This window comes from Amblyomma maculatum, chromosome 11 (genome assembly GCF_055883805.1).
Source record: "Amblyomma maculatum isolate TAMU_Amacu chromosome 11, ASM5588380v1, whole genome shotgun sequence".
NCBI classification, from domain to species: Eukaryota; Metazoa; Arthropoda; class Arachnida; order Ixodida; family Ixodidae; genus Amblyomma; species Amblyomma maculatum.
In genome coordinates, this window is record NC_139354.1 from 30,307,296 (window position 1) to 30,335,283 (window position 27,988).

The following is a 27,988-nucleotide window of genomic DNA, read 5'->3' on the forward strand; positions in this document are numbered from 1 at the left end:
CTCGATGGAGATCTCCAGACTCGACGTCCGTTCATGACATTTCGCGGGACCATGGCGCCAAATTCGAACTGATTCTTGTACTGTGACATGTGATACACCCTATAGTCACTCCGTCGCAAAGAGCGTACACGACACATTGTAATGCCTGTTGTTCGAATTGAGTACCACAGCCTCTATCTACACACATCGACACCAAGCGACTAAGCCTCCATTCTATCCCAGCTTCCTGCGGGTCTCGCGTTCAGTTCCGGTTTCGCGCGGAAAAAGAACTTTTCCCTCGCGCTGCAGGGCTTTAGAAAATCAATTTTCCTTTGTTTCAAACACTCATATGGCATCGGACTGTTCACAGCTTCGATATCCACATTGGCACTAACCGCGAGAATGAGATAAAACGTTATTTATCGGTTTTAGTCACTTATCTATATAACGAGAACACTTTCGCAGCAAACTGTGTCCGCCGCGGTTGAGAGTTCGCTTTTGTAAATTTTTAAGGCTCTTACTACTTCCATCTGCCGGTTTCTCGCCCGTTTCCTCGTCGCTCTCAGATTCAAGTTGGCGGTCAAGTCACGTGATCCTGGCAACAGCATTGCAAATAATTTCTTAGCTACCACGTGAGTTGACCCACCCAATGGAGTCCACCACCTGGTCCACCATGTGTGACGTCATGATTCCCCCAAAGCCACGTGACCGGAAGACAAGTGCGCAGAAATTATGGTTCATTTATATAGTAGGATGCAAGTTAAAAAAACAGCAGTTGCTAATTCTGGGTCATGGCGCCCAGAGTCCACTGAAAAGTACACAAAATCAGTTTTTGAAAATTGGCCACTTACAAAACAAGTCAGGACATTGAAGTGCTTTTTGGTGACGGAATTGGCCACTTATTTAGGTAAAAAGAAGCGCTTTAACACCGGGCTGCTTTTGGTCACGGAGAGATTTCGTGGTCACTGGGGACAAGTTGTATAGTGCGAAACACAGAACTACAGTGACGCATACCGGTACAGCGCTACCGTTGCATCACCTCAGGACCTGGCTGCTGCAGGGCCCCGCCCACTCCAGGTACTTTTTCGTGCTTGCCCGGTATATGCGAACCTAGGTCAAAATCGAGAAGTGATACAGTAACCAGCATTTTGGATTACATTGTTCAGAAGTTCGTATGAACCAAACGTGCGGGCAGTTCTCTGCGTCTACGCCGACACGTGGCTGAATAATTGAATCGCGCGAAAACATTTTTTTTGTTGTTTTCAGACGTCGTGAACGACGCAGTTTTTCTGGAGGACCACGACGAGATGGTCATCGTGAAAGACATCGAGATGTTCTCCCTATGCGAGCACCACCTGGTGCCGTTCATCGGCAAGGTGTCCATCGGCTACCTGCCCAACAAAAAAGTTCTCGGCCTCAGCAAGCTGGCCAGGTGAGGGACATTTTTCGAGTTGTCGACAAGGCAATCACTGATTTTTTTTCTTCTCTTGTGCGTATCCGTCCGCTGGTCATTGTTGTCGCTTTGAAGCATTTGTAACTTTCACGAGAACACGCATAGATAAGTGTGTTCGATGGCTCAGTGCGTTGCCAGAGTGATTTGTGTACTACTTCTGGCCGTCGCCCGGGAAAACTCGGGGAGTCGTTTTACGATGTTACGTTTAAGGTGTTTTGTTGTGGGCTTCCTATGGACGTTGTCAGCGGAATGTTCCAGGCGAGAGTGCGGATTTATGCGTTCTGCCAAGTTTGTGCATGCATGCCTAGCCGCTTGCGCCCCTTCCATCACCATGATCGTTTCTGGCTATGCACCTAGCAGACTGGCCCTATAGCTTAATTTCCGTTGCAGAAGAAAATGCATTAGTCCGAAGGCGCATTTTTTTTTCGCATATCTGTGGGCATAAAACACCATTGGCTTTTGTTCGCACACATCGTTCATCTGCATCCTCCTAAACCTGACCTACAGAGAACCTGGCCAAGGTCTGCTCAGCCAAGCGTTTCAAGTACGGCGAGAGACCGCAAGCGTTATTGCGGGACGTTTTCACAAATCACGATGACGCTTGCTGAGCCACTTGCCCAAAGAACCATTAATATCAGCCCATCGCACGGGCCGAGAGAAATACGACACCTCTGTATGCAGTAGACGGGACTACCTCACAGCAATGACGGCTCTCCGTGCCAAAGCTTCACACCTACCATTCCTACCAGCAAAGCATCGGTGAAAGTATACATTGAGTTCGTCGCCCGTGCCGTCTACGGCGTTTAGTTCGCGCTATTCTAATTGTTAGCGCCTACTCCGCATAGCCTAATGTCGGCACTCAGCAAGTGAAATGAGGGAATGAAACGAGTTTTCATCCGTTTCTATTTTCAACGTTTGCGTGTCCGATTTCAATACATTTTTGCACTGGCGCAGGAAAGCACGAGGAATCCATTTAATTAGATTAATATTCATGGTTAGAATGCCGCGGTGCGTTAAGTGTGAATTTCTTCTCACCTTCGAAAGGCGAGCGTTGCCGGCTTGTCACTGTGAACACGTATGACGTCGCCAGTCGACGTCACTGCCCTCGCATTACCAAGAAGCTGTTTCGCTCATTACGTTTTTCGTGCATTAAGCGAGTTCGAGCTTTTCCTCGTCACTTCGATGCTTCTGTCGGCACCTTGGCAGAGGTACATGCAACTCTGGCCCCTGTAACTAGCCGCACGCAACTATGGACAGTAAATATGTGCGCGTACATGATCCAAAGCTATATCCTGCATGCGCCAATGAACCTGCTATAGAGTATGCACGACAGTTGCTGTCTTTGCTGACCACGTAACTCGCGTCGAGATGTATTTACGCACAATCACATGCAAGATGTCCAGCGCCACAAACATCAGCTTTACGTCACCTACTTTTTCTTCTTGCATTTGCTTTCGCAGGATTGTGGAGGTATTCAGCAGAAGGCTTCAAGGTACGTCACCTGCTGCGCGAAACACTGATCGACACTCCACAGTCCGGAGTGCCCGAGTCGCTTATTTCTGCACATCCTTCTTTCAGTGCAAGAACGGTTAACCAAGCAAATTGCGATGGCGGTAACGGAAGCAGTAGGCCCCACCGGTGTTGGAGTGGTGGTCCAGGCAACGTAAGTATATACTGACACAGCGTTGGGGACTACGTCATTTCTTGGCTGCGTTTATGCGCCCTGTAATAATGCGTACGGTAGCAATTTATCCGAACCAGCGCTAAATAATTTATAATTGTTCTTTCTCACCTGTTTCATTTTCAACTGCGATGGTTATGACGTACAGGTGCAAGAACTGCGATACAAGCGCTCTTCCGCAGTTTTAATTCACCACAACGCTAAAGCCAGCCTGCACAGAGAATAGGAATCATTGCAAGTAGCTATTATATCGCTTTTTTGCATTTCTGGTACATACTACCGTTTTGTCATGCACATCACTCGGCCGTTGAAACGGGGGAAAATAAAACTTGTCTAGCGCGCAGACAGAAACTAAATGACGATTCATGCACGGTACTCTCTTACGTGACAAAAGAAAATGCAATGAAAGGTTGGTTTGCGAGCTTTTTTTGTTTCAAACGTTTCTTAAATCCAGAAAATGATGCACGCTAGAAGATCGGTATGTTTCAGTGAATTTAAAATCCATTGTTTATGTGAACAGTGGTTTCTCGATGCGAAGTCACGTGGCCTCACAAATCTCTGACGTACATACTGCTAAGTCGTCGGCTCTCGAGCACACGTGCTGTCGCGTAGGTAAGCGTCGAAAATTGGCATGTATAGCTACAGCAGCTTCGATTCAGACCACGGTACGTCTGTTATCAGACTCTAATGAGGACAAGACACTTTTTATGGCAGCAGCAACCAGGTGGTTAATTGCTGCACGAGGAACCTTCGCAATGCCTTCAATAGTCCAACAAGATCAGATGCTGAACGTGGCCATTATGTGATGCCATTAGGCTTGGCTAGTTCGGCACTACGCGGAACGCCTACCCCCCCCCCCCCCCCCCCGACTATATAAATTAAGATGTTTTGTCTTCCTCGTTACGCTTCCAACACAATGACGTCATCCGCTAGCGATGGATCTTGAGAACATCGACTTTTTTCGCAAGCGAAAATACATTGCAGTGCTCTAGCAGTGTTACTGCATACAGATTAGGGTTATAGCATGCTCTTTAAGCCTTAAATTTTGCTCTCTCAACTACAATTAAAGCCGGCTCGCACGGCAGATCAAATCGCTATCCATGCTCGAATCATATCACGCGACTACGTCACCGGCTATGGTACGCCTCGTCCGCAAGCGACGACGCAAGGTTCCCAAACCATTGTCCCCACGCAACTAAATCAGCACAAAGCAGGCGACGACGCAACACCGTGATGTTCGTTAAGTAATCAGTACTTCACAGTAACGTTGCTCCACCCCACTAATGGGACCGCGCGACTTCTGCCGATGATTTAGAGCCCGCTAGGCCACGTGATGCTCGTCCGCTGCCGGCGTCTAATCGCGAAATGTCGAAAGGTCGGCGATATGCGGCTGCCCCCACCCCGCCAGCTGGTGCATTGTGTCGCGCGCGCGGCTATGTATATACACCAATGAAGCTATATATTGTAAAAAAAAAATCTAATGCTCGGATACTTGCGCGCGAACTCTCGGAGCACAGTTGCGTTCTACGTGACGAGAGTGCTTTAGGACCAAAGGATCACGGCACAAAATTAAATTCGCACCGCTAATGTCCATGTGTACACCAGTCAGAATCGAGCAAAGCTGGGCGAATTTATGGAAATGCTGGTGGCCCGACATTTACTCGCAACGAATTCGCATAGCTCAAGCTATGACGGTCAGCTGCATTCTCGGCACTCCGATCAGTCGGTCGAACTCATTTTGAACTAAGCCATTTGAGCGACAGTACTTCGCCCCCCCCCCCCCCCCCCTTTTTTTTGGAGGGGTCCCGCTGCCCCGACCGAATTATGCATCCCTTTTAAGACAAGTGATTCACGAGCTCTCGTGATGAAGGCCCGACGTATAAATTTATAGTTTGAGAAAGCCTAATACTAAATTGCCGTTCTGCACCTTTCCGACGGATCTCCATAGTCAAGTGACACTAAAAAATTTCGAAGGTAACTACACTCTAGTAATGACTTGAAGTGGACGAGGTATTAGGTCACCTGTAGAATATTTGCCCTCTGGACGCTTGTGTGGACGAGTCTGCACGTAGATTGCCTAAGATTCGTTCTAGACTGCTCCGTCAATGTTCAAACTCGGCCATAGTTTTAATGCCTTTCTAGAAAATGGAGATCCAAAGTAGAGTTCGCGCAAAGTTAATTTTTTTTCCATATATATAACCTCTGGTGTGCGCTAAGTAAACGATCTCTGCGCACTCATCACTGTAGTGTGGAGAGCCGGCGGTGCTTACCTTATTGGGGAAGTTGTCCGTCGTCAGTGGCTACGAAGCTCGCGTCAATTCGCAGAGCTACGAACACACCACGCGTCAATGTTTCGATTTCACCCGGCCTGACAGCTTCATAATGTTGGCAATGAAGGCTAGAACAGCTTGCAACGAACCCCTCCTCTAAACTGCACGAATTAAGTTTGTTAGGAGCTCGCAGCCAGCATGGAAGCTGAAACAAATTTAAACGAGACTGCAGCTTTCCTTCTGTAGTTTCACTGTCAATCCCAATACAGAGCCGAATTGTCCGGAGTCTGAAACGCGCAACTTTACCATGTAGCATCAGAAAGCCAGGCGAAGTACTACAAGGCAGTGCAGAATGGTCAAAGACATTTCCCTAGCCCTAGAAACCACTAACCCCTATTGTCGACTTGGGACGTCATCATGGCTCGGCGCACTGTAATTGCGAGAGTGCACAGCAGCAGCGAAAGAACAGTTAAATTGCATGATGGCGCTGTGCCTTCTCCGGTCGATAAACCAGTCCAGCCGGGCCACAGATGACTTGGACATTTATTCGCACTGCAACGCGTGTTCATCAGACAGAGCTGCCCCCGTGTCTTACCTTCGCAGGCACATGTGTATGGTGATGCGCGGCGTCCAGAAGGTGTCGAGCAAGACCATCACGAGCACCATGCTCGGAGTGTTCCGGGAGGACCCCAAGACGCGCGAGGAGTTCCTCAAGCTCGTGCTGGGAGGCCAGTGATTGCAGCCATGGTGGCTCGAACAGCCCCCCCGAGAGAATGTTTTTGGCTTTATTGTTGCTGTGATGCGTGTGACCCGCCTGTCTTGAGACGGGTCCCAAAGAAGAAATAAAATTGACGAGAGCACTCGCATACAAGCACCCTCTCAGAGCTTTCTCTAGGCCGGCCAATTCTGCGGCGGCCTGGAAGGGACGGCCGTGCGAAGAAGTAGTAGCGAGTAGTCGACCCGGGCCGGCCGAGTGTCGACCGCGGCAGCGCCTCAATTGTAGCCGCTGCAGAGTGGAGAGAGAAGGCACCGTTGTGACGCAAAGATCGTGGAGTTGCCGGCGACGCCGGGTAAGGTCTCATCTCATGCACACGCAGTCAGTCACTCTTCCCCCCCTCTTTGCGACCAGTGCCTAGAGATTGCAGGGTCTGCCGCGCACACACACCAGTCCATGCGCCTTGCAGCTTTCGAGGAACAATAGCTAGGACATCCACAACAAAACTAACTGTCTGCTAGCCTAGCGGGTAACGCAGCGGGCGGCAGTAGTAGAGGTGGCGAAAGAGGTTCGGTCCCAGGACGGCAGCCCATGGGCACGGCCCATGTCCCAGAACCACACGGGAGGATGGTTGTGCTGGCCTATGCTTAAGACCCGCGGGCTTCTGGGCCAAGATGACTGCCACTAGGGGCGGGCCGCCTGAGTCCTCGAATACCGCGCAGTTCATCTGCCCTGTGGTGCATCTCGGTTGCCGCTAAGAGCGTGTCTCAAGGAAGTCGGTCAAGAAGAGTTGAGAGAGAGAGCAGTTCATCCGCCCGAAGCTACAAGGTTGCGCGCACACCCTCGCGATAACACGCGCCGCCAGATCCCTCCTCGAACAGAATACCTCTGTGCTCCCAAGGGAGATCGGCTACGGTACCGCGGGCTGGAGCCGGTGCCATAGTCCTGGCCGCTGTCGTTGCTGCCACTGTAGCGGTCGTCGTGGCCCCACGAGTCGTAGCCTCCGCCGCGCCTCGCACCATAGCCGCCTCCGCCACGGGGTGGACCGGACCGGTAGCCGCCTCCTCCACCGCCACCAGGGGGCCCCCTCGGAGGTCCGCCCCGGTAGCCACCTCCGCCGCCGCCACCTCGTGGTCCACCGCGGAAGCCCCCACGGGAGCCCCGCTCTCGGGAATACTCGACACGCAGACGAGAGCCGTTGAGCACGACGCCGTTCATGTTGCGGATGGCCTCGTCCGCGTCGCGGTCGTCGTCGAACTCGAGAAAGGCGAACCCGGGCGGGTTCTGTGCCACCCAGACCTGGTTTAGGCGGCCGTACTTGCCAAACTCTCGCTCCAACTCCTCCTTCGCCATGTTGTCACCCAGGCCACCCACAAAGATACGGGTCTGCGGCTTCCGCTCGTACGACTGCATACAGGATAAGAGGTTACGACACATGAATAGACACGCCAACGAAATGCTCAGAAACTCTAAACTGCTTTACACCCTTTACACACAGTACAAAACAACATGTCATGTCTAAAATAAACCACTGCTGCAAGCTGGCAGGTGCAACCAATCCAGCATTTCCAGCCTTCACTGTGCCCATGTATAAACTGGCATTATTTCTTGGTCAATTCCTTGCCATCTGAGAGCAAGTAAGCACACCAAGTAAAAACAAGCAATGCTGCCCCATATTGTTATGAGCCAATACCACTAATCTACACATCCTCACCATTAAAAAAAACACCAAATGATGTTGGCTTGTGCCACGATTAAATTACCTGTGATGTACAAAAATTCGTGGCTCTAAGTGAGCTAAAGACGGAACATGCACAGGTTATTCTCAAGCTCCTAGCTCCAGTCCAAGTGGGCAAAATTGAAAGGGAAGCTGGCTGAGTTATGTCTTTCAAGTGCTCACATATTAAGGGCAAATCAAAGGCCAGCCAGGGAAAAGCTGTTGCCTGTCAAAAATGTCAATACATCCACATCAACCATGTGTAGTAGCAGACTTGATTAACCCTTTCACTCCTAATCCAGAGATATATCTGGCTATCACACACACATGCTCCCTTGCTATTCCTGAACAAATTCTGTTTGCCTTTTTAACTATCTCCCTGCTGCCACTTCCGCTTGTGCGAGAAAAATTTGGCCATGTCACGCCATCTGTGGAGAGGTCAAAAAAAAACACACAAAACTTGCAACAATGAAGTTAATGCTTCTGCATTGGCATCATAATCACGACCACTACGTTGCTTTGTCGTCAGCAGTGGACCTACGGGAAGCGAGCGTGCCACGTGCGTCCAAGGTTTGCCGGACAAAAAAAAAAAAAAATTCTGACTGCCTCTTGATGAATGCAGACTCGGATGAGTGACCAATAACGGATCAGCTCAGCTAAATGGATTCTCCAATGAAGGTAGTATGTGCCCAGGCAAATCCGAGCAAGAGGAATCTGGCCGATCAAAATGAAAATATATTCTAAACATCCATGGAATGTTAAATCAAAATGCCAAAATGCGCAAGAAACCCAGCAGTGAAAGGGCTAAGGAACATTTGATGCCTAATACATATATGGAATCGCTGTTTTGCAGCAGTGTCACTTTTGCAATGCCCTCGAATGTTTCAAATGCTCCACAATGCTTCATCCGTTAAGAAACGGATAAGGGGACAGCAGGAATGGTGACACCACAAACAAAACACTGAGGAGGCTGTAGCATTCGGCTTCTGAGTACACATACAATGTGATCGATCACCACCTGGTCTGAAGCAAGAAACCCCTCGGCGAAATGCCCGCTAATGTAGCTGTGTCCACTTACACCATCCGCTTGGTTACATGGGCTTTTACACGGCATGTAGAGGATACAAAATCACGTACAAGTTCCACTGCTATCCTGTGATGTGTGACCTCATTCTATACTAAGCTTAGAAGCAAAACAATTACACAGAAACCAAGCTTTCTTGAAGCCCCCTCAATTTCATTCTCTTTTTTTCGACGATAGCGACATTCGAACCTACAAAGAAGCCAATGTAAGCTCTATATACTTTCAGTGCACCGGAGTTGCATTAACACACAAAAACATGTCAACCAGAAAGAAAACCACCTTACTTTGCACTGTAGCCTCCAGCCATCTGCTCATGTCTCCTAGTTCTAGTCTTGTATGAACTCTTGACATATACTTCCCGTGCAAATAATATTTGGTGAGCTGGAGATCTCATACAGTCCTGCTGTCAACATTTCTTGTGACCCTGACTTGCCATGGCCATGCAGTTCTAAGGTGCCTGGCCACTACTACCCATTTCAAACTACAGCCCCTTCAACAGACCAAAACTTCACCACTCCCATGAAAATAAATTAAAAAAAAAAAGTGTGTAGGTGTGTGTGTGTATAACAGACTGTCTTGCCCACTGTGGAACGTCTACTGACACTCCTAAAAGCATGCTGTGCACACCTGAAACGCCAGTTAAAACATAGGAGCTGAGTGATAACATACTTCTGCAGCTTCAAATCTCTTCACACACCTTAACGTTTTTCCCGTCCTATGCTGGGGGGAAAACCTATGATGCCATGATTTTATACTATCCAAGACACACCTTCCACAAATTAGCATACAGCAAGGCCTAAAAATTCTTTATGCCTTTGCTGTAACCTTTCTTGCGGATTAAAATGATAAAATTCCCGAAAGACAGCACTGTGTTCAGACCGTGAATAAGTTCAAACAAAACATGTTCTGGAAGACAGGAGACTGGCACAGCACAGTTCAGGCGGTGTGTCTGGCGCAAGTCAGGTGATGAAACATGACAACTACAAGCTGGCACATCTCCAACATGGGACAGTCCTTCAGAGGCTCCAGATACTGCATGCCAACCAGCTGCCTACCCACAGCCACTGCTTGGATTTCATTTCTTATTTCCTTAAAGACCTCTCTCTGGAGGCATTACTTAAGGGGTGGGATTGCAGGCATGAAAAAATACAAGCACAGGTCATTGTGTTTGAAAATAAATTTGCCTTGACCAAAATAGCACCCAAAATTACCATTAATGTGACACCAGTACCTCTAGGAAGTGCACTCAATTTGATCTAGCCACTGTAGAATAAAATATTTTTCCACCATGATATTGCAGCCCAAATCCTAGAGCCTCCTGCTGCATTCATCTTTTATTATGCAAGTATGGGTCAAGAAACACCTTTACCCACCATTCAAGAGAAATTCCAGTGTTCTAAACTCTCGAGCTTAATATCAAATTAAGCTTGTGAGCATGCTAAATGCTACACTGGCAATGAAGTAATCTGTCTGAGACAACCAAGCTTAAGCATTTTTCAGCAAGCAGAGCAAATAAGAGGCATTGCCTAGACTGAGGCTTCAGAATTGGAAAATTTAATTTGCACTGAACGAAAGCCCAGCTGCAATATTTGGCACTAGGACGAGCGAACTCTGGAGAACACACTGAGAAAATTTCAACAAAATGCCGAGGTTTCAGCCCTTTCGCCATTAACCTTCAGACATTGCAAATACCTCGTACAATAAAAATATCTGCAGTTAAAGACTGCTGCTCCGAGATATCCAACTTATGGCACCTTACTGCATTCTCAGTGTTGCCACTGCAGGTACCCACTAATAACAATAGGCAAAAGCTGTTTTGCCAGCTATTACACCCACTTTGCCTCTGACAATTTTAATCAGTCTCTTCAGATCCAGCTTGAAATTAAACTTCATAGCACAGCGGAAAATGCATAGTGCACTCCAGTAACTGCACTGTAGTGTGTGTCATTGATTTCATAAAGCTGATGTTTAAAATATTTAAAATATTGGCTAACAGCTCTGTAAACAGAAGTTTGCTTAACTGACTAACAAAGCAAAATTACAGAGCCAAGCAATTTAGCAGACACCCGCACCTGTAATGATTGGAATAACCTGTCTGCATCCCTAACAAGTATAACTGAAGAAGAAAAATTTAAATCTGTGCTAAACTTTCTTGCCTAGTATTAAAACTTGTTGTATGGTTATTTGCTTATCTTCATTGTACACTGTTTTGCTTATTATATTCTTATATTTTGTTAACTTTTACATAAACCTATGCAGTATTATGTTGCTCGTTCTTTTTTTATGTGCTTTGTTTATCAGATTTGTACGCTTTTTCTGTTAACCTTCTGTTTTATATATATATACACTGTATGCGCCTCTCCCCTCTGTAACGTACATCTGTATCCTGAGGGTATTTTAAATAAATAAAAAAAATATAAAATCAGAAAACATGTTGAATGCTGAAGTACTGAATGAATCTGGAGATGACTACATTTTTGTGCTATAAGGAACCCTTTATAGGTGCAAAGGTAAAGACCACAAAAATAGAAAAAGAATTACTTAGAATCCATTCCGCAAAACCTAGTCGGCCTACCAAAGAACGCGAGTGTCGGGCAGTCTACACCCGTTTTCTTTCGACACTAACCGTAGACACAGTATTTAATATCACAGCGACCTCAACAGGAGACGTGAGCTTAAAAAAAAAAAAAAAAAAAAAAAGAATGTTATCTCGGCATCCGGCGTACGCAGGTAGCAAGGAGAAAAACAGAGATAACATTTGCGCATCCGTAATTAACAGCAACCTTTCTTGTTTCAATCTTTCGGTGAAGTGGTAGCCTTTTGTGCTGCTCGGCTGCGCAAATAAAGCTGCACAAAATGGCAATGTTCATCACTGACGGCAGCTGCTACGAACGATTTCGAAGGGCACTCTCGCACAAAGCGGCCGCCGCGTTTGACGAACCGTAGAGCAGGGGCTCATCCCTCCAGCGCATAAACAAACGTGCGCGATGAACGCAGACTAAACCTCTGGTCGCGTGGCAAAAGCGAAAGGGCGCGCAACGCCATGGATCGCCGAGCGGACGCCGGGGCTGGAGACGCCGAATGCCGGCGCAAAAAAGACAAAGGAAACGCGCCCGCACGTAAACACGCAACGAATTGTGCAGGAAGCGGTGTGCTTGCCACGTAAGCTCGAAGGCCGTGCACTAAGCGGTTGCCTGCGCCCCTTACATTTTAATTTTATTTCCCAAAGTCTTCTGTACAAGCGGTGAGCTCACGATAGACGGAATTCGAGTGGGACGCGTCTCGCCCACAACGGCGGGAACGAACCGGCGCGACGCGCACTACCCCCCTCTCCCACCCCCTCCCCCTTCAAAGTCGGGGAAAAAAAAAAAAAAAAAAAAACGAAAGAAAACCGACGCGGGCGGAGGTAACAACAACCGCCGCCGGTCTTAGGCCTGGTCTTAAGACACGTGCTTTAACTAGACGAGCTCAAATAGCAGAGGCGGCGGTCGAAAATTTACCGGCCCGCCATGCGCAGCATGCCCGAGTGTTACCCGCCATCAGCCTTGAGCACCAAGAACACCGACCCCTCTCTCGCTCCAAATGCCAGTTCGGTAAACAACGACGTGCCGAGTCGGCGTTTGACACAAAGCCGGCCAAAATAGCCCGAGGAGCGTCGGCCGGAGGGGACAATGCTCGCGGCGGGAGTTGTAGTCCTAGGGCGGCGGTGCAAGCGATAAACCTTTTTCGCGCCGGGCACAAACGACGCAGCCACGCCGAGCGAGAAAAACACAAAAATGTCGGGGCGGGTGAGCCCGGCATGACGCACGGCGGGAAATCGGGATCACGCGGAATACAGCACATTTTCTTCAGAGAAGTAATGGCTTTCCGTTCTAATAAGTATTGCGGAGCACTCACCATGGCTGTGTCGGAGACGGCGGCGTTCTTTGCGATCAATATGCGTCCGTCACCCAGCCACCAGCGCGCTAGCGTCCTCGGTCGATAGCGGCAGGCAAGAAACAGCGGAGAGGGAAGAAACGCCGGCCTTCTCGGGTGCTCCGGGGTCCGTATATCTGTCCGCACGGCGCGCCACGGCGTAGCTAGCGGCACGGCAAGGCGTCGCGGAGAGGAGAAACCGGCGTTTGGCTGCGGCTACGGATGGCAACGGATTTCTGCAACAAATTGTTTTGACGCCGCTTCTGACTTCCAGTTTCGATTTTGCCGAAATTTATGCCAGCTTGTGGGCCGGTGGTTTTGGGGAACTGCCACACGAGCCGGTTGCGGAGTAAAGCGTCAAAATAAACCTAAATTAGTTTTTAAAGGTACAGAAAGGTACGCGAGACAGTGTTGGGTCAGCGCCGATAAAAAATCACATGAATGTTCTTGCTTGCATTTTCACCCCATTTGCATGCTTCATTATCGCCGTTCTCTCCTGTCAATGTTTGATGTTTGGGTTGTCCATAGGCAAGTTACCCAGAAACTGGTTGGTTGTCTTTGGGGGTTAGGGTACACACACGAAGTCGCTCTTTTCAAAGCCGGATTCCTGCTGACACAGCCATATATCAAAGCAAACTGGTGCAGGCAAAGAAGGCCCTGAAAGGGGGTTGGGAAGAGGTGAGGGCTTCGCATATGTGCCGTTATTCAGTTTGGGTGCACGGTCGAGTATGACGCAGTGGCCAAGTGCTTGCATGTTCAACGTCAAAAAATGCCTGGCCGCTTGCGACTCGCAGCGGTCGCGCGACCGTTTTGGTCGAAAAGCGACAGTCGCAAATGGTCGCATCAGTCGAAAAGCGACTGCCGCGGGCCGTTCGGGCACTGCTCGATTTTCAGTCGCGCGACTGCAGGTCGCAAACCGTTAAACCAATCAGCGGCTCAGCTGACATGAACGTAAGTTAGCTTTACTTTATGTGGTGAACAGTCAAGGTAGACACGATGTGGAAAGCAAGTCGCATTCGCAAGTGTGAACATCGGCTGCTCTCTGGTCGCATGCTACTCCCGGTCGCGCGTCCTTGAAATATCTACCTGAAATATCTTCACTGCATTCACACCTGCCCCGAGCCCATTGCTTCTGCAATGTCTACTCCATTTAGCTGAAGGGAAGTAACGAATTCTTCACCACCGCCATTCCCATGCATCCTTTAACAATTCGAACAAACCGCGGTGTCCACCCTCGAGTCCCTTATCTCTAGCCTGCTATCAGAGCTTTAAACCCTGATAGCAGAGGGTCTGAGACCCCCTCAGTATTAAGAGGGATCTGAGACCTCCCGCGCTTGTATGACTCGCATGAAGGGCCTGCATGAATCTGAAGCAGGCGATAATTTTTATTGCGGGAGTACACATCCAGCCATGTCTCTCCCCGAGGTGAAGGTCATCTTGCGCGTGTGACCGTCGCTCGGTGAACGGAGCCGTTGCCATAGCAACTATGATGCCAGCTGTTACAGGGCCACAGAAGCGACCATTTGCTCGTACGACATCTATAACTCGAGAAGTAGAAGATGGTACAAGCAAAGTTGCAAGGTTTGGGGGTGATCTTAATGCTTGCTAAACGCGCTATTCAACCGTAACATCGCATTGACGAATCGACCGGCCATTGCTTTAACCATGTTCGAACCTGCCGAAGTTTCTGGTGCTCCTCAGTTGTGGTAGGATCTTTTCCATCTTTCCAAAATTTAGCCGACAGTTTTAGTGAGAATCACTGTTATGTTTTCTAAAACCCGAGATGTGTAGAAAAATAAAGGTGACCGCACTGTTCTGCGCACACGCTAACTCTCGCCTGTTTTGCCGGTTCGCACCGTGCTGGTGTGTACTGGGGCGCTGACTTAGCAAACTGTTGATGCTCGTGATATATATTAAAAAACAAAATTATATAGGATGCTGCACATGTCGCCTGTCAAGCAGGCCAACCTTGTTCGTTCGGTATTCTTTATGGATTGATTGATTGATTGATTGATCGATCGATTCAAATATTATTTCCACGGATGCAGGATACCCGTTACTTCCAGCCCATGGCACGCATGGCCTAGGGAACACGGCCGGGAGACTGGCGAGGGTACATTGGTTCTTCGCGGCTTCAGCCGCCAGGCGGACAGCTCGTTGCTGGTTGGTGGGGACCTCGCCGACCTCGCTTCGCAGTACTGGCGGGGACTTGGCTTCGCTTCGCTGGGGACAATTCTCCCCAGCGCCTTGGGATCCGGGCATTCCCAAATTTTAAGATCGAGAGTCCCCCAGGCTCCGCAAGTCTTACATTTATCGTCTTTTCTATCGTATATCTGAGTGTGAGACAACTGAACGGGGTTTACAAAATTTCTGGCCTGTAATTGTCGCCAGGCTACAGCCACTTTATTGTTTAAACTTGGATCCGGTGGTGACTGCAGACGTCTTTATAGTTCTCGACGATTTCCGCGCACGTTTGCAAACGTTCGTCCATCAACTGGCAGTCGGGCGGCTCTACGGTTATACGGAAGTATAGGGAGATGGATGTGTGTACTGAGGCCAAAATTAAGGTGATCTTGCGATCGATTTTGGCTGCGGGCAGGATGCGAGCACTTTCCGGCAAGACCCTGCCCTTTCCGATGTTCCAAATTGCAGTTTTGCTGAATCAAGCTACTATACGCTTGGATCCAGCGCAAGCGAGCGCTGTCTTCGGCCGACGGTAATTGTGCGCTGTCGCACTATTGGTCGGCAGCCCCTCCCCCGTACTCCCGTACAGTGCCGTATGTTCAGACCGACAGCGGAGCGCGGTGCCGCCCCATATTATGCAACGCCCGCTACCAGACCATACAGGCAGAATGTTTCCAGTGAAGCGGTACTTCGCTTTGTAGGGGCCGGAAATAAGTTTGAACGAAAGCAGGAAAGAGACGAAGCATTTCAGTTACACATATTCTAAAAGGAGTCATGGATATGAGCTATCAATTTATTTGCACTGCACCCACGCACACGCTGGGCGATGACCCACGTACAGCTGTAACGGAAAAAGATAAGCACGAGTGACTTGTGACCGGAGCAGAAAAATTGCGACACCCGAGTGTTATTGTTGCCGTACGCGCCGATAGCAAGCCCGTTCCATTTCCTGAAGCAGGGGTGGCCGGTAGAGAGCAGCCCATTCAGACGATGCCCCATCCGAAAGATTTCATCGTACATCAAAGCTCGTGAATTCCTTATCGGTAAAATCATGCGCTGACTGGCTGCGCACATGGTGTTATTTTGTGTGTGTGTGTGTGTGTGTGTGTGTGTGTGTGTGTGTGTGTGTGTGTGTGTGCGTGCGTGCGTGCGTGCGTGCGTGCGTGTGTGTGTGTGCGTGCGTGCGTGCGTGCGCGCGCGCGCGCGCGCGCGCGTGTGTGTGTGTGTGTGTGTGTGTGTGTGTGTGTGTGTGTGTGTGTGTGTGTGTGTGTGTGTGTGTGTGTGTGTGTGTGTGTGTGTGTGTGTGTGTGTGTGTGTGTGTGTGTGTGTGTGTGATGGCGTTGAGAGCAGCGGTATCTTTATCGCGATTTTCCTTTTTTACAAAAATTTTTGCTGGAAGATGCACCACGGATGACTGTAAAAAGCAACGCCACAGGACATTAAAAGCTGTGGGCTTTGGGGGAAAACTGCACGATGAAGAAAATACCGAGGGTCGCACCGCCAGCTTGAAAAAAAGATATATAAACTCGCGTGCCAAGTAACGTTGTAGCATGATTCTACCGACAAGCAGCTCGCAAGCTACCATTAAAGACGCAAGGTTTCAGTCGTGCTGCTTTCTATACCTACCCCCTCCACGGAAAATTGAATGTGCCTGGTTCTCGATACAATAACAACAGCAACAATAGCACCGCGTCTCGCAATTTTTCCTCTCTGTTCACAAGTAACTTGTGCTAATCTTTTCCCGTTGCAGTTGTACGTACTACGTGTCTTCAGGGTTCAAGTTTATCAACTTTGACTTTAGCTGATGCAGCGGAAGGCTGAAAGGTATACATGACACCGCACTTCCTGGCAACGTATATGCAAACACGCGTGAAAGATACCCTACTGAAAAATGAAAAGTTCTACGGGGCAATAACCTCCCACAATCTCATCAAATAACATAGACTCTCATACGGTGCACATCATTATCATAAAATATTTCCCATAATTTATGGTAACTTTACAGGAAAATATGAGATCTTACGCAATTATATGCGGCATTTATGTGATTTCTTACGTGAATTGAATGAGATTGTGTGAGAAAATGTGAGGTTATTGCGTCATACAATTTTTTTCAGCAGGGTAGCCAATGAAGGAGGAGCTGAGGTATGAGGAGGAGCTGAGGCAGAATTGAGATAGTATCAAAACTGATAATTTCGGCAGCTACCTGGCTACAGCTCTATAACTCATGCATCAAAGCTGGTAAGTACAATCTATTTATTTATAGCGCTGAGCAGAAATGTGTGGAACGCAGCCATGTGCAAGAAGTCACATAAATGGCGTACATAAAAAAAAAAAAGCACTCACAACTTGCACGTTACTGCTTGCACTAACATGCAAGTTGTTAGTGCAATATATGTAATACGAACCCCCCTATGTAATACCCTCCTTTGGAGGGCCTTTAGGGGTAACCAGAATAAATAAATAAATAAACGCAGCACTTTTCGACCACGCAAGCGCTTACGTACGTTTCGCTCTGGTCATTTCTGTGAACGTCTCGTGTAATTAACACGGGGTGTACGCATTGTGCGCGCTTAGTAAAATATGCAGATTAATCAACTTCGCATTAATAAAGTGTTCTTTAGTAAATGCGAAAATGTCAAACTGCTGTTATCGATCGCAAAAAAATATTGCTTCCGAGATTTGAGCGAACCTCTGAGGTGAGCAGAAGTCGCGAAAAGAGACAGCACTCTGCGAGTGTTGACATGTAGGAATGTCCTAATTGCGTCGTGTTCGATGTCACTTCCTGCGCACCGGTGCTGAGGTATATAGTCGTATAGTGCTCTAGAGCTAAAACGGGGGCGGTGCGTATCAAGTGACCACTAATTTTGGTTTAGTTTACTTTCTTTTTCTCGTTTAAGAGGCGATCAAAACTCGCCCTTGTTGTGTTGAAAACACATGCACGTTTTAGCAAAAGTTTACCTACACTTCCTTTTACAAATTCAATCTCATCGGCCCGTCGGGATCATAAACGCTACCTTTGTCATGCGATATGCTAAGAGTATATTGCCAGATAGTAATTTAACAAATAATATTACGTACGCTAAGTTAACTGCCGACACTTCATCCACTTTGAGCCATTTCACGTCAGACATCGGCGAGCAAACTGGCAGAGCGAAGGGATTGCATTTTTCAGGTATGTGTCGTAAATTGAGCAAACAATTCACGAACTGTAAAATTATTGCTCCCCTTTGTGTAAAAGGAGGAGCAAAAAGGCCGCCAGCCATTGCTCTCTTTGCCCCGCCGGGGTGGGGCAGCAGTAAGACGCCCGACTACTGCGCCGGAGTGCCCGGGTTCGAACCCAAGCGCGGCGGCTGCGTTTCGATGGAGGCGAAACGAAGAAGCGTCCGTGTGCTGTGCGATGTCAGCGCACGTTAAAGATCCCCAGGTGGTCGAAATTACTCCGTAGCCCTCCACTACGGCTCCTCTTTCTCTCTTTCCACTTTCATTCCCACCTTCCTCCCTTCCCTTACGGCGCGGTTCGGGTGTCCACAGAGCATGTGTGACAGTTACTGCGCCTTTCCCTTCCTGTGAACCAATTTAACTTAACTTAACCCCAGGTGGTCGAAATTACTCCGGAGCCCTCCACTACGGCACCCCTTTCTCTCTATCCATTTTCACTCCCACCTCCTTTCCCCTTTCCCTTACGGCGCGGTTCAGGTGTCCACAGAAGCAAGTGTGACAGATACTGCGCCTTTCCCTTCCTGTGAACCAATTATTTATTATTGTTATTATTATTATTGCTCTCTCTCTCTCCATTTCCCTCTCCATCTCTGCTCAAATAGCCTGACCCCCCCCCCCCACCCCCCTTCAATGCTTCCCGCACTGAAGATACCGCAGTGACCATCGCATCCCTAGAAAGGGATCTCCCTCTCTCTCTCTCTACTCATTCCCGCAACCCACTTGGACGCACATATCCCTCAAGCGCCCACACCCTCCCTCTCTTCGATGACTAGCCACAAGCTAATTATCGGGCTAAGGGGACGCTAAACCGGCAGTTCCTGGCCCAGGCACATGAAGTGCCGATACCATTTGCTCAATGTGTTACCTTGTAAAATAGAACCGTCGTAGCCTGCGGAATAGCAGAACAACCCTCGCATAACCTACTAACCTCACCCGACATCCCTTTCTTGTGCCTTGCTACTTCGGGAACCTCTCATATAGTTGACCAGCCACATTCCCGATCCTCTGGGAGAGCACTGAGAGGCCGTTCTGCTCAGCAGTGACCATGATTGCCAGCATGATGGGGAAAGCCAGTGGACAATGTTGAGGCGGTCGAGTGCTGGACAAGATGGCCCACCCACATGCGTATTCTGCATTAATAGAGATGCTTTGAATCACTCAAGCCAGTAGCTTTCACAACATTACAGGGAGCCGTGGTGCTCATACCCGAAATATCAACAACACGCAAGCATTGTCACCTCTAAACCGCTACCATTGCCCATCCTCTTAACCGAACCACACCCGTATTTCCCGAATTTTTATCCGCCCATTAACGAATACATTCCTTCAAAAACATTTTGTTGCGTGCTTTGAGGAGTCATGAAAAGGGAGAAGCTGAAGAGTGAGAGAGAGGAAGCAGTAGTTGGCGTGCCTGGGGAACTCGCAGTACCTAGACTAAGAATAAACACCCTATAGTTACGTCGTACGTAACGAGGGTGTTTTTTATTAGTCTAGGTACTGCGAGTTCCCCAGGCACGCCAACTACTACTTCATCTCTCTCACTCTTTACTTTACCTTGCTTTCCAGCTGGCAGCCATCACACGAGGTCGTCCAACTGGGGTTACCCACGAATCTTACGCACAGAAAACCCTCTAATGCCCCTCTCGACATCACCTTACTCTCCTCAACTTCCTATACACTCGTACATGGGCTGGTATACATTCCTCGAGCATTCCACCACACCGAACCTATACATCTCACAGATTATCTCATGTTTTGCAAGCGAAATACATGAGGGTCATGCGTGTGGCATGTGTCGGTTGGCAGGTGACATCCGTGCACTGATTGAACGTAGGGTTGCGTTACGTCAGCAGCTCACATGACATGCCAGTTGGCAGGGGGGAATCAATCCTTCCGGGACCCTTGGATGATCAGTCAGACACGTTATACCTCTAAGCCCCGCAGACACGTTTTTACTGCTTGCTTTAAGCGGGGCTTTATATCTGTCTCGGCTGGTCGTTGACCTAATGTTGTAGCTTGCAACTGTATGCTGATGAGTTCGCATGAGGTAGTAGAAACACAAATTAAGGGATTAGTAATTAAGCGTCTATAAAAGAGCGTGTGCGCGAGCAAGGGCCCTCTAGTGGAGCCGGGAGCCATTAATTCTTCAACATGCCCTTAAATGTCCCCATTATTCTTTCTTCATCCACAAAACCATAGTCCTCCACCCCATGAACTGTGACTTATTCCGCAAAATACTCACTCCACACATTTCTGCCCCTTCCTGTTATGAATAGGTTTCATCTTTCCATTAGGCAAATCATTCTTCCCTGGACCCACGGTAACCGAGTCCTAAGACACGTTAGTCAGTGAAACTCCAAACCCTTCTCGACTATGTCAGCGCAGAGGTCACGCGACACTGCGTAATCAGACACCTCCAATTGCAACCGAATTGCGAGTGTATATGATCAGATTAAATGTAGAATTTCTGCGTTTAGTTGAACAAAAATGTTGGACACGTACAAGTCCTCATAAATGAGCCGAAATTTTCGAGTCTCGCGCATCGTGGCGACCATAAGAGTCAATCGGTGGTGCAAACGCTCTCAGTATCGGTGCACCAAGAAGCGATGTGCTCCCACACGATGAAGACACGACACAGGGTAAGCAAGACGCGACGTTCAGGCGTACTTTAATTCGATGCCTGTGGGGCGCACTACGGGCGCAAGCTGTGGACGGAGAACTGAGGTGACGCTGCAGTTGACGACGAGTCCGGGCGACGCAACGGATGAGTGGCAGACTTGCAAGGCGGCTGTCAGCGCAACTGAAGCCACTGGAAGGCGACTGCAATAGCTGCTACGGCGCAGCTCGCCAGGGTTCCATTCATAAGGCGCGTGAGGATCTGCGCATCAAGATAAGATATGGGCACGGATTTCCATCGTGCCTCAAAAACATAACCTTGTCCAAATGTAAACTTATAAATGACAAAAGTGCATATATAGCATTAACGCCTTAATGAGAGGCATTGTCGCCAAGACATATCTTAAATATCCTTTAGCGAATGCTGGAGGTTGTGCGTATCATTTCATTGGAAAAGAAAATTCTGTATTCTCGATGGCAAATATACGTGGACATTCTTTGTCACCGTAACACTACAGCTTAGAAGTATGGAATTCTCAAATGGCGCGCCGCCGCGAGGCGTACAAGGCGCGCGCGCGCACGCACGCACGCACGCACCCCCCCCCCCCCCACACACACACACACGCGCGCAATTCGCTCTAAGATGTGGAGTTCGGCGTCCTTTTGAAGAATATGTTACGCGAAATGTCACGGCAGACGTCACTGTTTTTGCTCCCTGCCTGCATGCGTTCGCCTTTGACATTCGAAGCAAACGAGGAACCGACTGCAGCTGAGAAGTGACGATAATTATGCCTGTTGGAGAACGCGATTATTTCGCCATGACTTCCCCGGACTTCGATTTATGCCAGCCATTTGTTAGATCGGCACATGAATGACGCAGATGCTTCATCTTGAACACGTGTGCATGCGCTTTTGTGCACTGAACGCGGCGTCTCGAGAACTGAGCTTTACCACAGCCGCCCATTTATATACTTTGCACGCATTGTAAAAATCGGAAAGTGCCATTTTCAATTTTCTTTGCAAGTGTTCTATACAACACTTTTTCCCCCTTTGTTGTTCAACAAGTTTTAAGGCAGTTTTTCACTAAGCGTGAAACGTTTTCAGCAATCACGCTGTTGGTCAGGCTTCATGGAAGGGAAAAACACTAGCTCAAAACAATTAAAAGTCTATAAGAAAATGACAAAAAAAGAAAAAAAAAAGTCCTGAATAACAGGAACCTTCCGCGTTTTCTTTCGGGCCGCTGGTGAACGTCGGATGGAGCCTACAAAGAGCTGCCGCAATAACGTAGGAATTCGAAAAAGGACACAGCTGAAATCGATATGTTCTGAAACAATGGGCTGGCGTTGGTGGAACACCATAGATAAGCAATGCGACTCAAATTGAACGCAGAGAGAGGCAAAGCATACTAGTGCCCGCACGCTCAGTGTACGCGCGCACTCAGAAAACGTATTTTGCATCTGACCAGCGCCTCTGCTGCATTTGGTCGCAGTTGTATTTACTGCTATAGATATCAAGACACGTGAAATGGAACAAGATTCGGTATACCTTGTCTTGCCACGCTCTGTTCTTGACGCACTCGTGGTACCTGATCCTGCTGAATGTGACCTGACAAAAGAAGAGAACAATCATGTCAGTCATCCGCTATCATTCAGCACAATGGCTAAGAAATGTAAGATGAGCGGGCGATTAAAACGCAACGACATCGAACAATGTGCAGAATCGACGATCAATCTTTGTAGACCTATAGGCACCTAATTTATAGGCACCTAATTGGGTTCAACACTTACGGCTGCCGCTAACATTTGGCCTCCCTTGACTGAGGTCATTTACTGACTACCAACGTGACTCCTTTCTCTTTGACCTAATTAGGCACATATAGAAATGTCTATTCGGAACCCTCTCTGGCAACTTGTATGCTCCTGACTTTAACAGCCAATGAGGTCCATGCTGAAACGTAAATGGATGACGTGTTTGCCAGCCTTTTAACTAAATAAATTCGTTTCCATGGGAAATCTGCACGATGACTTACATCAGCGAGCTAGAGCATTGTAAACTTTCCTGAAGATTCTAAAGTCACCGAGCGCAGTCCAATCGACGAATTCCCGCTTGTTACGTTATCCCGGCACTTACATCGAGTCATCGTCGTTCTTGTGAAGGGCACTCAACTCGCACGGCATTTCTCCTCATGGGGAACTTTACGTACTGGGTGATCAGGTGTTAATCATCCTCAACTATTTTATATAGTCGATCTTTTGTTGCTCGCCTACTGGCGGGATGCTTAATAATTAAAAATAATTAAGAAAATATAACGAAGACGATGTATCCTTCAAGGACCAGGGCTAGCATACATGAAGCGCGATGATCGGTAACAATGTCGAATGGATGACCCTATAAGTAAGGCGAAATTTGATAATGGCCCACAGAATGGCCAAGCGTTCCTTTTCGGTGATAGAGTAACTGATTCCAGCCTTGCAGAGCAGCTTGCATAAGCTGCAGCGTATTTGTGGAACCCAGGCTTACGCTGGACAAGGACAGCACCGACGGTGACTCCGCTATACACCCGTGTGTGTTTCGTTTGGTGCGCAATATATGATCGTAATGGCGAACAACAGGTGGTGAAGCAAGGATGATATGATCGGGGGTTCCAGCAGGCTTCAGCGGCCGACGATAGGAACCAAGCCAGGCCAGCGAGCCGTAGCCTCAGTGCACCGTGTCGGCGGCAACATCGCCGCCACATGCTGCGGCCATATCGTCGCCACGTGCTGCGGAGGTCAGTCACCTCACTGGGTCGCCAACCGTTCCGGGAAGCCACCCATACATGTTTAATTGCCCGCTATGGTGCTCGCTGGAGTGACCACAAGGAAATTGTCCCTATTGTTGGTGAACGCAAAAGCCTGCAGCTATTCCGAGAAGCCACCCATTCACGTATAATTGCCCGCCTGGCGCTCACCCGGGTGACCACAAGGAAATTGTCTGCAGCTATTCCGAGAAGCCACCCATTCACGTATAATTGCCCGCCTGGCGCTCACCCGGGTGACCACAAGGAAATTGTCTCTATTGTTGGCAAACGCAAAAGCGTGCAGCTTTTCGCTGAATGGGAGTGCTCGTGACATTCCTAGAACTACGACCAGTCTGGAAGAGGCCCTTGCCAAGGGCGGACTTCTCGGAATCCTTGACTGCATTTCTCTGCTCAATATCACCATCCCTACCAAGCAAGTTCACTCTTGCCACATGAAGGTGTGCGAGTAGGCTCAATTACCATCGTCCATCATCGGCAGTAGGCGGCACCTCGAATGCTCGTAAGTGTCTCCCTGACTGGACTGCCCGACCTGAGCTCTATTTCCCTATAGCTCCCTAGCTGGGGACAACAAGCCATATTTAAAAAGTAGAGTTGTATCCAAGATGAGTGCGATGAGTGAGTTGAGAGCTCTGTTCTCTCTTCTTGACCTGTACATACTTCACCATGTAAAAAGTGTACATAAACGTCACTCCTTCATCATTCTCCCTGCTGCTCCCCGTCCGGTCTCGTCCTCCTGGTTACGTTACCAATACGTTTTGGCCCCCCAACCCGATCCCATAGAGGAGCAGACGGAGAGTAGGGAAAGAGTGAAATTGGGAAGGAGCTTTGGGCTTGAAATACCGTTAAATGTGAAATGATGGTAGCGAAATTGCGGACGAAGCGATGAAAACACGAGGACTGATCTATGAAACACCTCAGTTATTTGCAGAAAGCTTGGAAAAGTCGGTGACCACGCACAGTTTTGCCAGATCCGGGTCACGGGCTTATGCCTTCTTTCAATATGACATGACCGAGTGTGGTGAGTTCGCGAGTTCCGAAGTAGCATTTCTTAAAATTTAGCTGCAGTACTTCGGAGCTTAGAGAAGTCAGCACTCGGCTAAGGCGAGTTAAATGCGTAAAGAAGGCGGCAGAGAAAACGACGATGTCGTCTATAGGTAAAACAAACATATCTTGCAGCGAAGGTCTCGCAAGACATTCTCCGCCATTAGTTCGAACGTTGCGGACATTGCAGAGGCCAAATGATATCGCTTCTGTCAGGCGTGACGAAATCTTTTTTTTTTTTTTTTTTTTTTCACGGCCGCATTTGTCCATCGGGATCTGCCAATAATCAGAATTGAGGTCAGGAGACGAAAAGAACTCCACACCTTGTAGGCAATCCAGGGTTTCATCTCTGCGTGGCAAAGAATAGACATCTTTTCGGGTAAAGACGCGGCCATAATCCAGACTACATATGACGGAACCATCTTTCTTGTGAACCAGCTCCACTGGAGAAGGCGATGGACTGTTCGGTGGTTGTACCATTCCGCCCTCTTACATGTCGACTTTCTCGGTGATGTCACGGCGCTCTTTTGCTGACACGCGGTATGGTAGCTGCCGTAGGGGTAAATGGGAGCCAGTACTGATGCGACGGTTGATCGCTGCAGCCTGATCGAGAGGACATTGGCAAGCACCAAAGTATGAACTGAATTGGTGCAACAGGTCGAACAACTATACTCACGGCGCGTTGAGCTTAGATGCGGAAAGAAGGTACGGTATAGGGCCTCAGACGGTAGCCGAAATAACCGGGATACATGCGAAAGAGCGTCAGGCGACGAAGGAAAAATGGTGGTGCGTTCATCGAAGGCTTGGAGGAGCTCAGTCGGTTCGACGCACCCAATGCGTTCGCCACGAAGCAGAGAAAGAAAATAAAATAGAAAGAGAGGGAGGTTGACTAGGCGATGCCCAGTAGGCTACCCTACACGTGGGGAGGGGAACAAAGCAGAGTCACAGGAAACGTGGTGGGGTTGTTGACGAGCATGGCCGTAATGCCGGAGGTCACACATTAAGTACACTGAAAGGAAGCGACAGGCTCTTGTGGTGAACGAATAACTCCGATGTAATAAATGGGAATGGCACAGATGTCTTGGGGAGGTCGGGAGGCGAGGTACACGATAGGGAGACGAGGACAGACAAGTGAGAAGAAACGTCGACATCGCTCGCATGAAAAAAAAAAAAAAATATTCGGGTGCTGAGCAGAAGGCTCCGGCAAGAAAATGTTGGGAGGACGGAGTGGATAACTTCGACTCGGGTGGAATCGCGTGCGATGGTCAGCAATGACAGAAAGAGCGCCGTGGTCCCGCTTCACCCCAATCACTCTACGCTTCGTCTAACTTGCATGGCCATGAATTCGTTCAGGAACTAGGGGCCTGTCTTCAAAATTTCTCGGCAAATATACGGCCCTTATCGTGCTATTTCACAAACATCCGCGGTGACCTGTGTTGTCAAGCACTTGACACCCTCGTCTTATCTCCGCCGCCGCTGCCGTGAACAGTTCATATCAGCTACCTGAAGCTCTATATGACCTTTTGACGTGTATCACGTCTTGGTTTGCTAGGATGGCTCCTCTCTCAGCAGAGACCCTTGTAACGACAATTTGCCTACGCGGAACGCGGTCGCTAAGTGCTCGCCGCTGGCTGCCTCCGGAACGATCATTGCTGTCTATCAATGAAAACCGCCCAGTGCCTAGTTCTTAAAGTTCTGATAAACGTGCATCATAAAACACTTGAAGAAACGTCGCCACTTTCCGATTGTGCGCTCTCAAGAGTTCACGGAAATAGATGCCTAAATGCATAAACACCACTGGAACTGAAGTCAGAGCATTGCACTCACTGTGGTGTACAGGGGAATCCAGAAGTTCGGCGCTATCGTGTTCAGGAAAAGGTCAAACTTCTTCCGTATAAGGAATGAGGTGGAGTTGACCAGGTGACGCATCTGAAACGGCACACAGTGTCACATAAGACATTTTATTCTACCATAGAATCACGAGGCATCATGCCTTCATCTAAGAAAACCATACCTTTGGATAGTGATGTAGCAGCGCAGCTAATGAAATACCGACGTGAAAAATAAATGGTCACACAGTATACCCGGATATCTTCCTCAGCTCCACGTTAAGGAACAAGCTGTCAAATAGTATGCTTTCAAAGGCAGTCACTACATTGAAAGTGGGGATCTACAATTATCTGTCAGATGGCGACCGACGACGCACGGAAAGTTTGTGTCACTTCAAAACGAAAGGTCCAGTTTTTATATTGCGCAGAGTTCGCCCAAAATGTTGTTTTGGAAGCTTTGGAATGCCCTCTTCCAATTCTGCTCATTGTAGCCACCCGTGACAATACGCAAATGACTATTGGCCGACGTCGCGGTCGCCTCCGTTTTGTCGCACATAGAGCATGACGAAAGGCCGCACGCATGTGACCATCACTCCCCGTACTCCGGCCTGCGCCGCTGAAGCTATCCTTTGGACAAGAGTATGGCGTCCTCGGCATCCCGTGAATACCTCCTACAATGTAGTTGATCAGTTCGGCCGACCACATCGACAAATCATTCGTGGCGTACAATGTTTGAATTCAGAACCTGGAGATAAACTATATATTCAGAAAAGAAAAATAATGGACAGAGCTGCGGGCTTAAATTTGGTCCGGGCTAGCTAAGCATAACCACCCCATCGATACTCGGACTGCAATGCGCAAGAGTGAATGCTGAGCGTTTATGTTTACCTCGACGTAGTTGTATAGGGCCAGGTCGCAAATGGCCTCCACATCCGGGTTCCTCGTCTCGGTGAACTCGGCGAAGATTGCCCCTGCGACGTTGCGCAGTGCACGGTCAATTAGAATGTGTGTGGGCTTTATCATGTATGTCTGCGCGTCAACAATATCGCGGTCAAGTTTGTTGGGTGGCCCAGATACGAGGAAATTTCACGTCTTTCCAAGGGTTTCTCGAAGCCAGAATTCTAACGCTTACTTTTCGCCAACGCAGTCACGAGTAATGGAATGTTGACCAACACCACAAAGTGGAGGGAAAACGGTTTTTTTTTTCTGCCCTTTTCTCGGAATCGGTGAATGTTGACTTCCTTTCAGTGCAAGTAACAGTTTGCTCTACAGTACTGATTTACTGGCATGATGAATGCTTAGATTAAAAGGGCATCACGCAAAATATTATAGCTTACATGTGCCTCTCAAAATATGCTCAGTGTTCAGAATTAAAGTAGACCAGAAACGAGAAAGATAAGGCGAACACCGCTAGAAAATATGAAAGCGGTGGAAATAACACAAGAAACAATGCAGAATGATAGCGTCGTACCACATATGTCG

The 27,988-nt window shown here is 48.5% G+C and overlaps 3 protein-coding genes across 4 annotated transcripts in view; 1 reads left to right on the plus strand and 2 right to left on the minus strand.

Moving 5' to 3' along the window:
• Pu (GTP cyclohydrolase punch) overlaps nucleotides 1-6,254 on the plus strand; it is a 24,284-nt gene extending 18,030 nt beyond the window's left edge. For both annotated transcript variants that reach the window (XM_084583865.1, XM_084583867.1), the window contains exons 3-6: nucleotides 1,246-1,411; nucleotides 2,893-2,924; nucleotides 3,011-3,095; nucleotides 5,987-6,254. In XM_084583865.1, coding sequence (XP_084439991.1) covers nucleotides 1,246-1,411; nucleotides 2,893-2,924; nucleotides 3,011-3,095; nucleotides 5,987-6,119 — 416 coding nt within the window. In that variant the 3' untranslated portion in view covers nucleotides 6,120-6,254. The remainder of the gene's footprint in view (nucleotides 1-1,245; nucleotides 1,412-2,892; nucleotides 2,925-3,010; nucleotides 3,096-5,986) is intronic.
• On the minus strand, nucleotides 6,155-13,024 carry LOC146173319 (uncharacterized). The gene is made up of 3 exons (XM_084583868.1): nucleotides 12,797-13,024; nucleotides 6,985-7,505; nucleotides 6,155-6,389 (listed from the first exon to the last, which is right to left on the minus strand). Exons 1-3 carry the CDS (start codon nucleotides 12,797-12,799, stop codon nucleotides 6,377-6,379), a joined length of 537 nt encoding a protein of 178 aa, XP_084439994.1. The 5' UTR covers nucleotides 12,800-13,024; the 3' UTR covers nucleotides 6,155-6,376.
• Nucleotides 13,025-20,860: 7,836 nt separating this feature from the next.
• The window catches only part of cn (Kynurenine 3-monooxygenase cn), a 42,406-nt gene continuing 35,278 nt past the window's right edge, over nucleotides 20,861-27,988 (minus strand). The window contains exons 11-14 of the mRNA XM_084585624.1: nucleotides 27,395-27,477; nucleotides 26,505-26,606; nucleotides 22,382-22,441; nucleotides 20,861-21,098 (exon numbers count right to left, since the gene is read on the minus strand). Of these exons, the coding sequence (XP_084441750.1) occupies nucleotides 21,012-21,098; nucleotides 22,382-22,441; nucleotides 26,505-26,606; nucleotides 27,395-27,477 (332 nt within the window). The 3' untranslated portion in view covers nucleotides 20,861-21,011. The remainder of the gene's footprint in view (nucleotides 21,099-22,381; nucleotides 22,442-26,504; nucleotides 26,607-27,394; nucleotides 27,478-27,988) is intronic.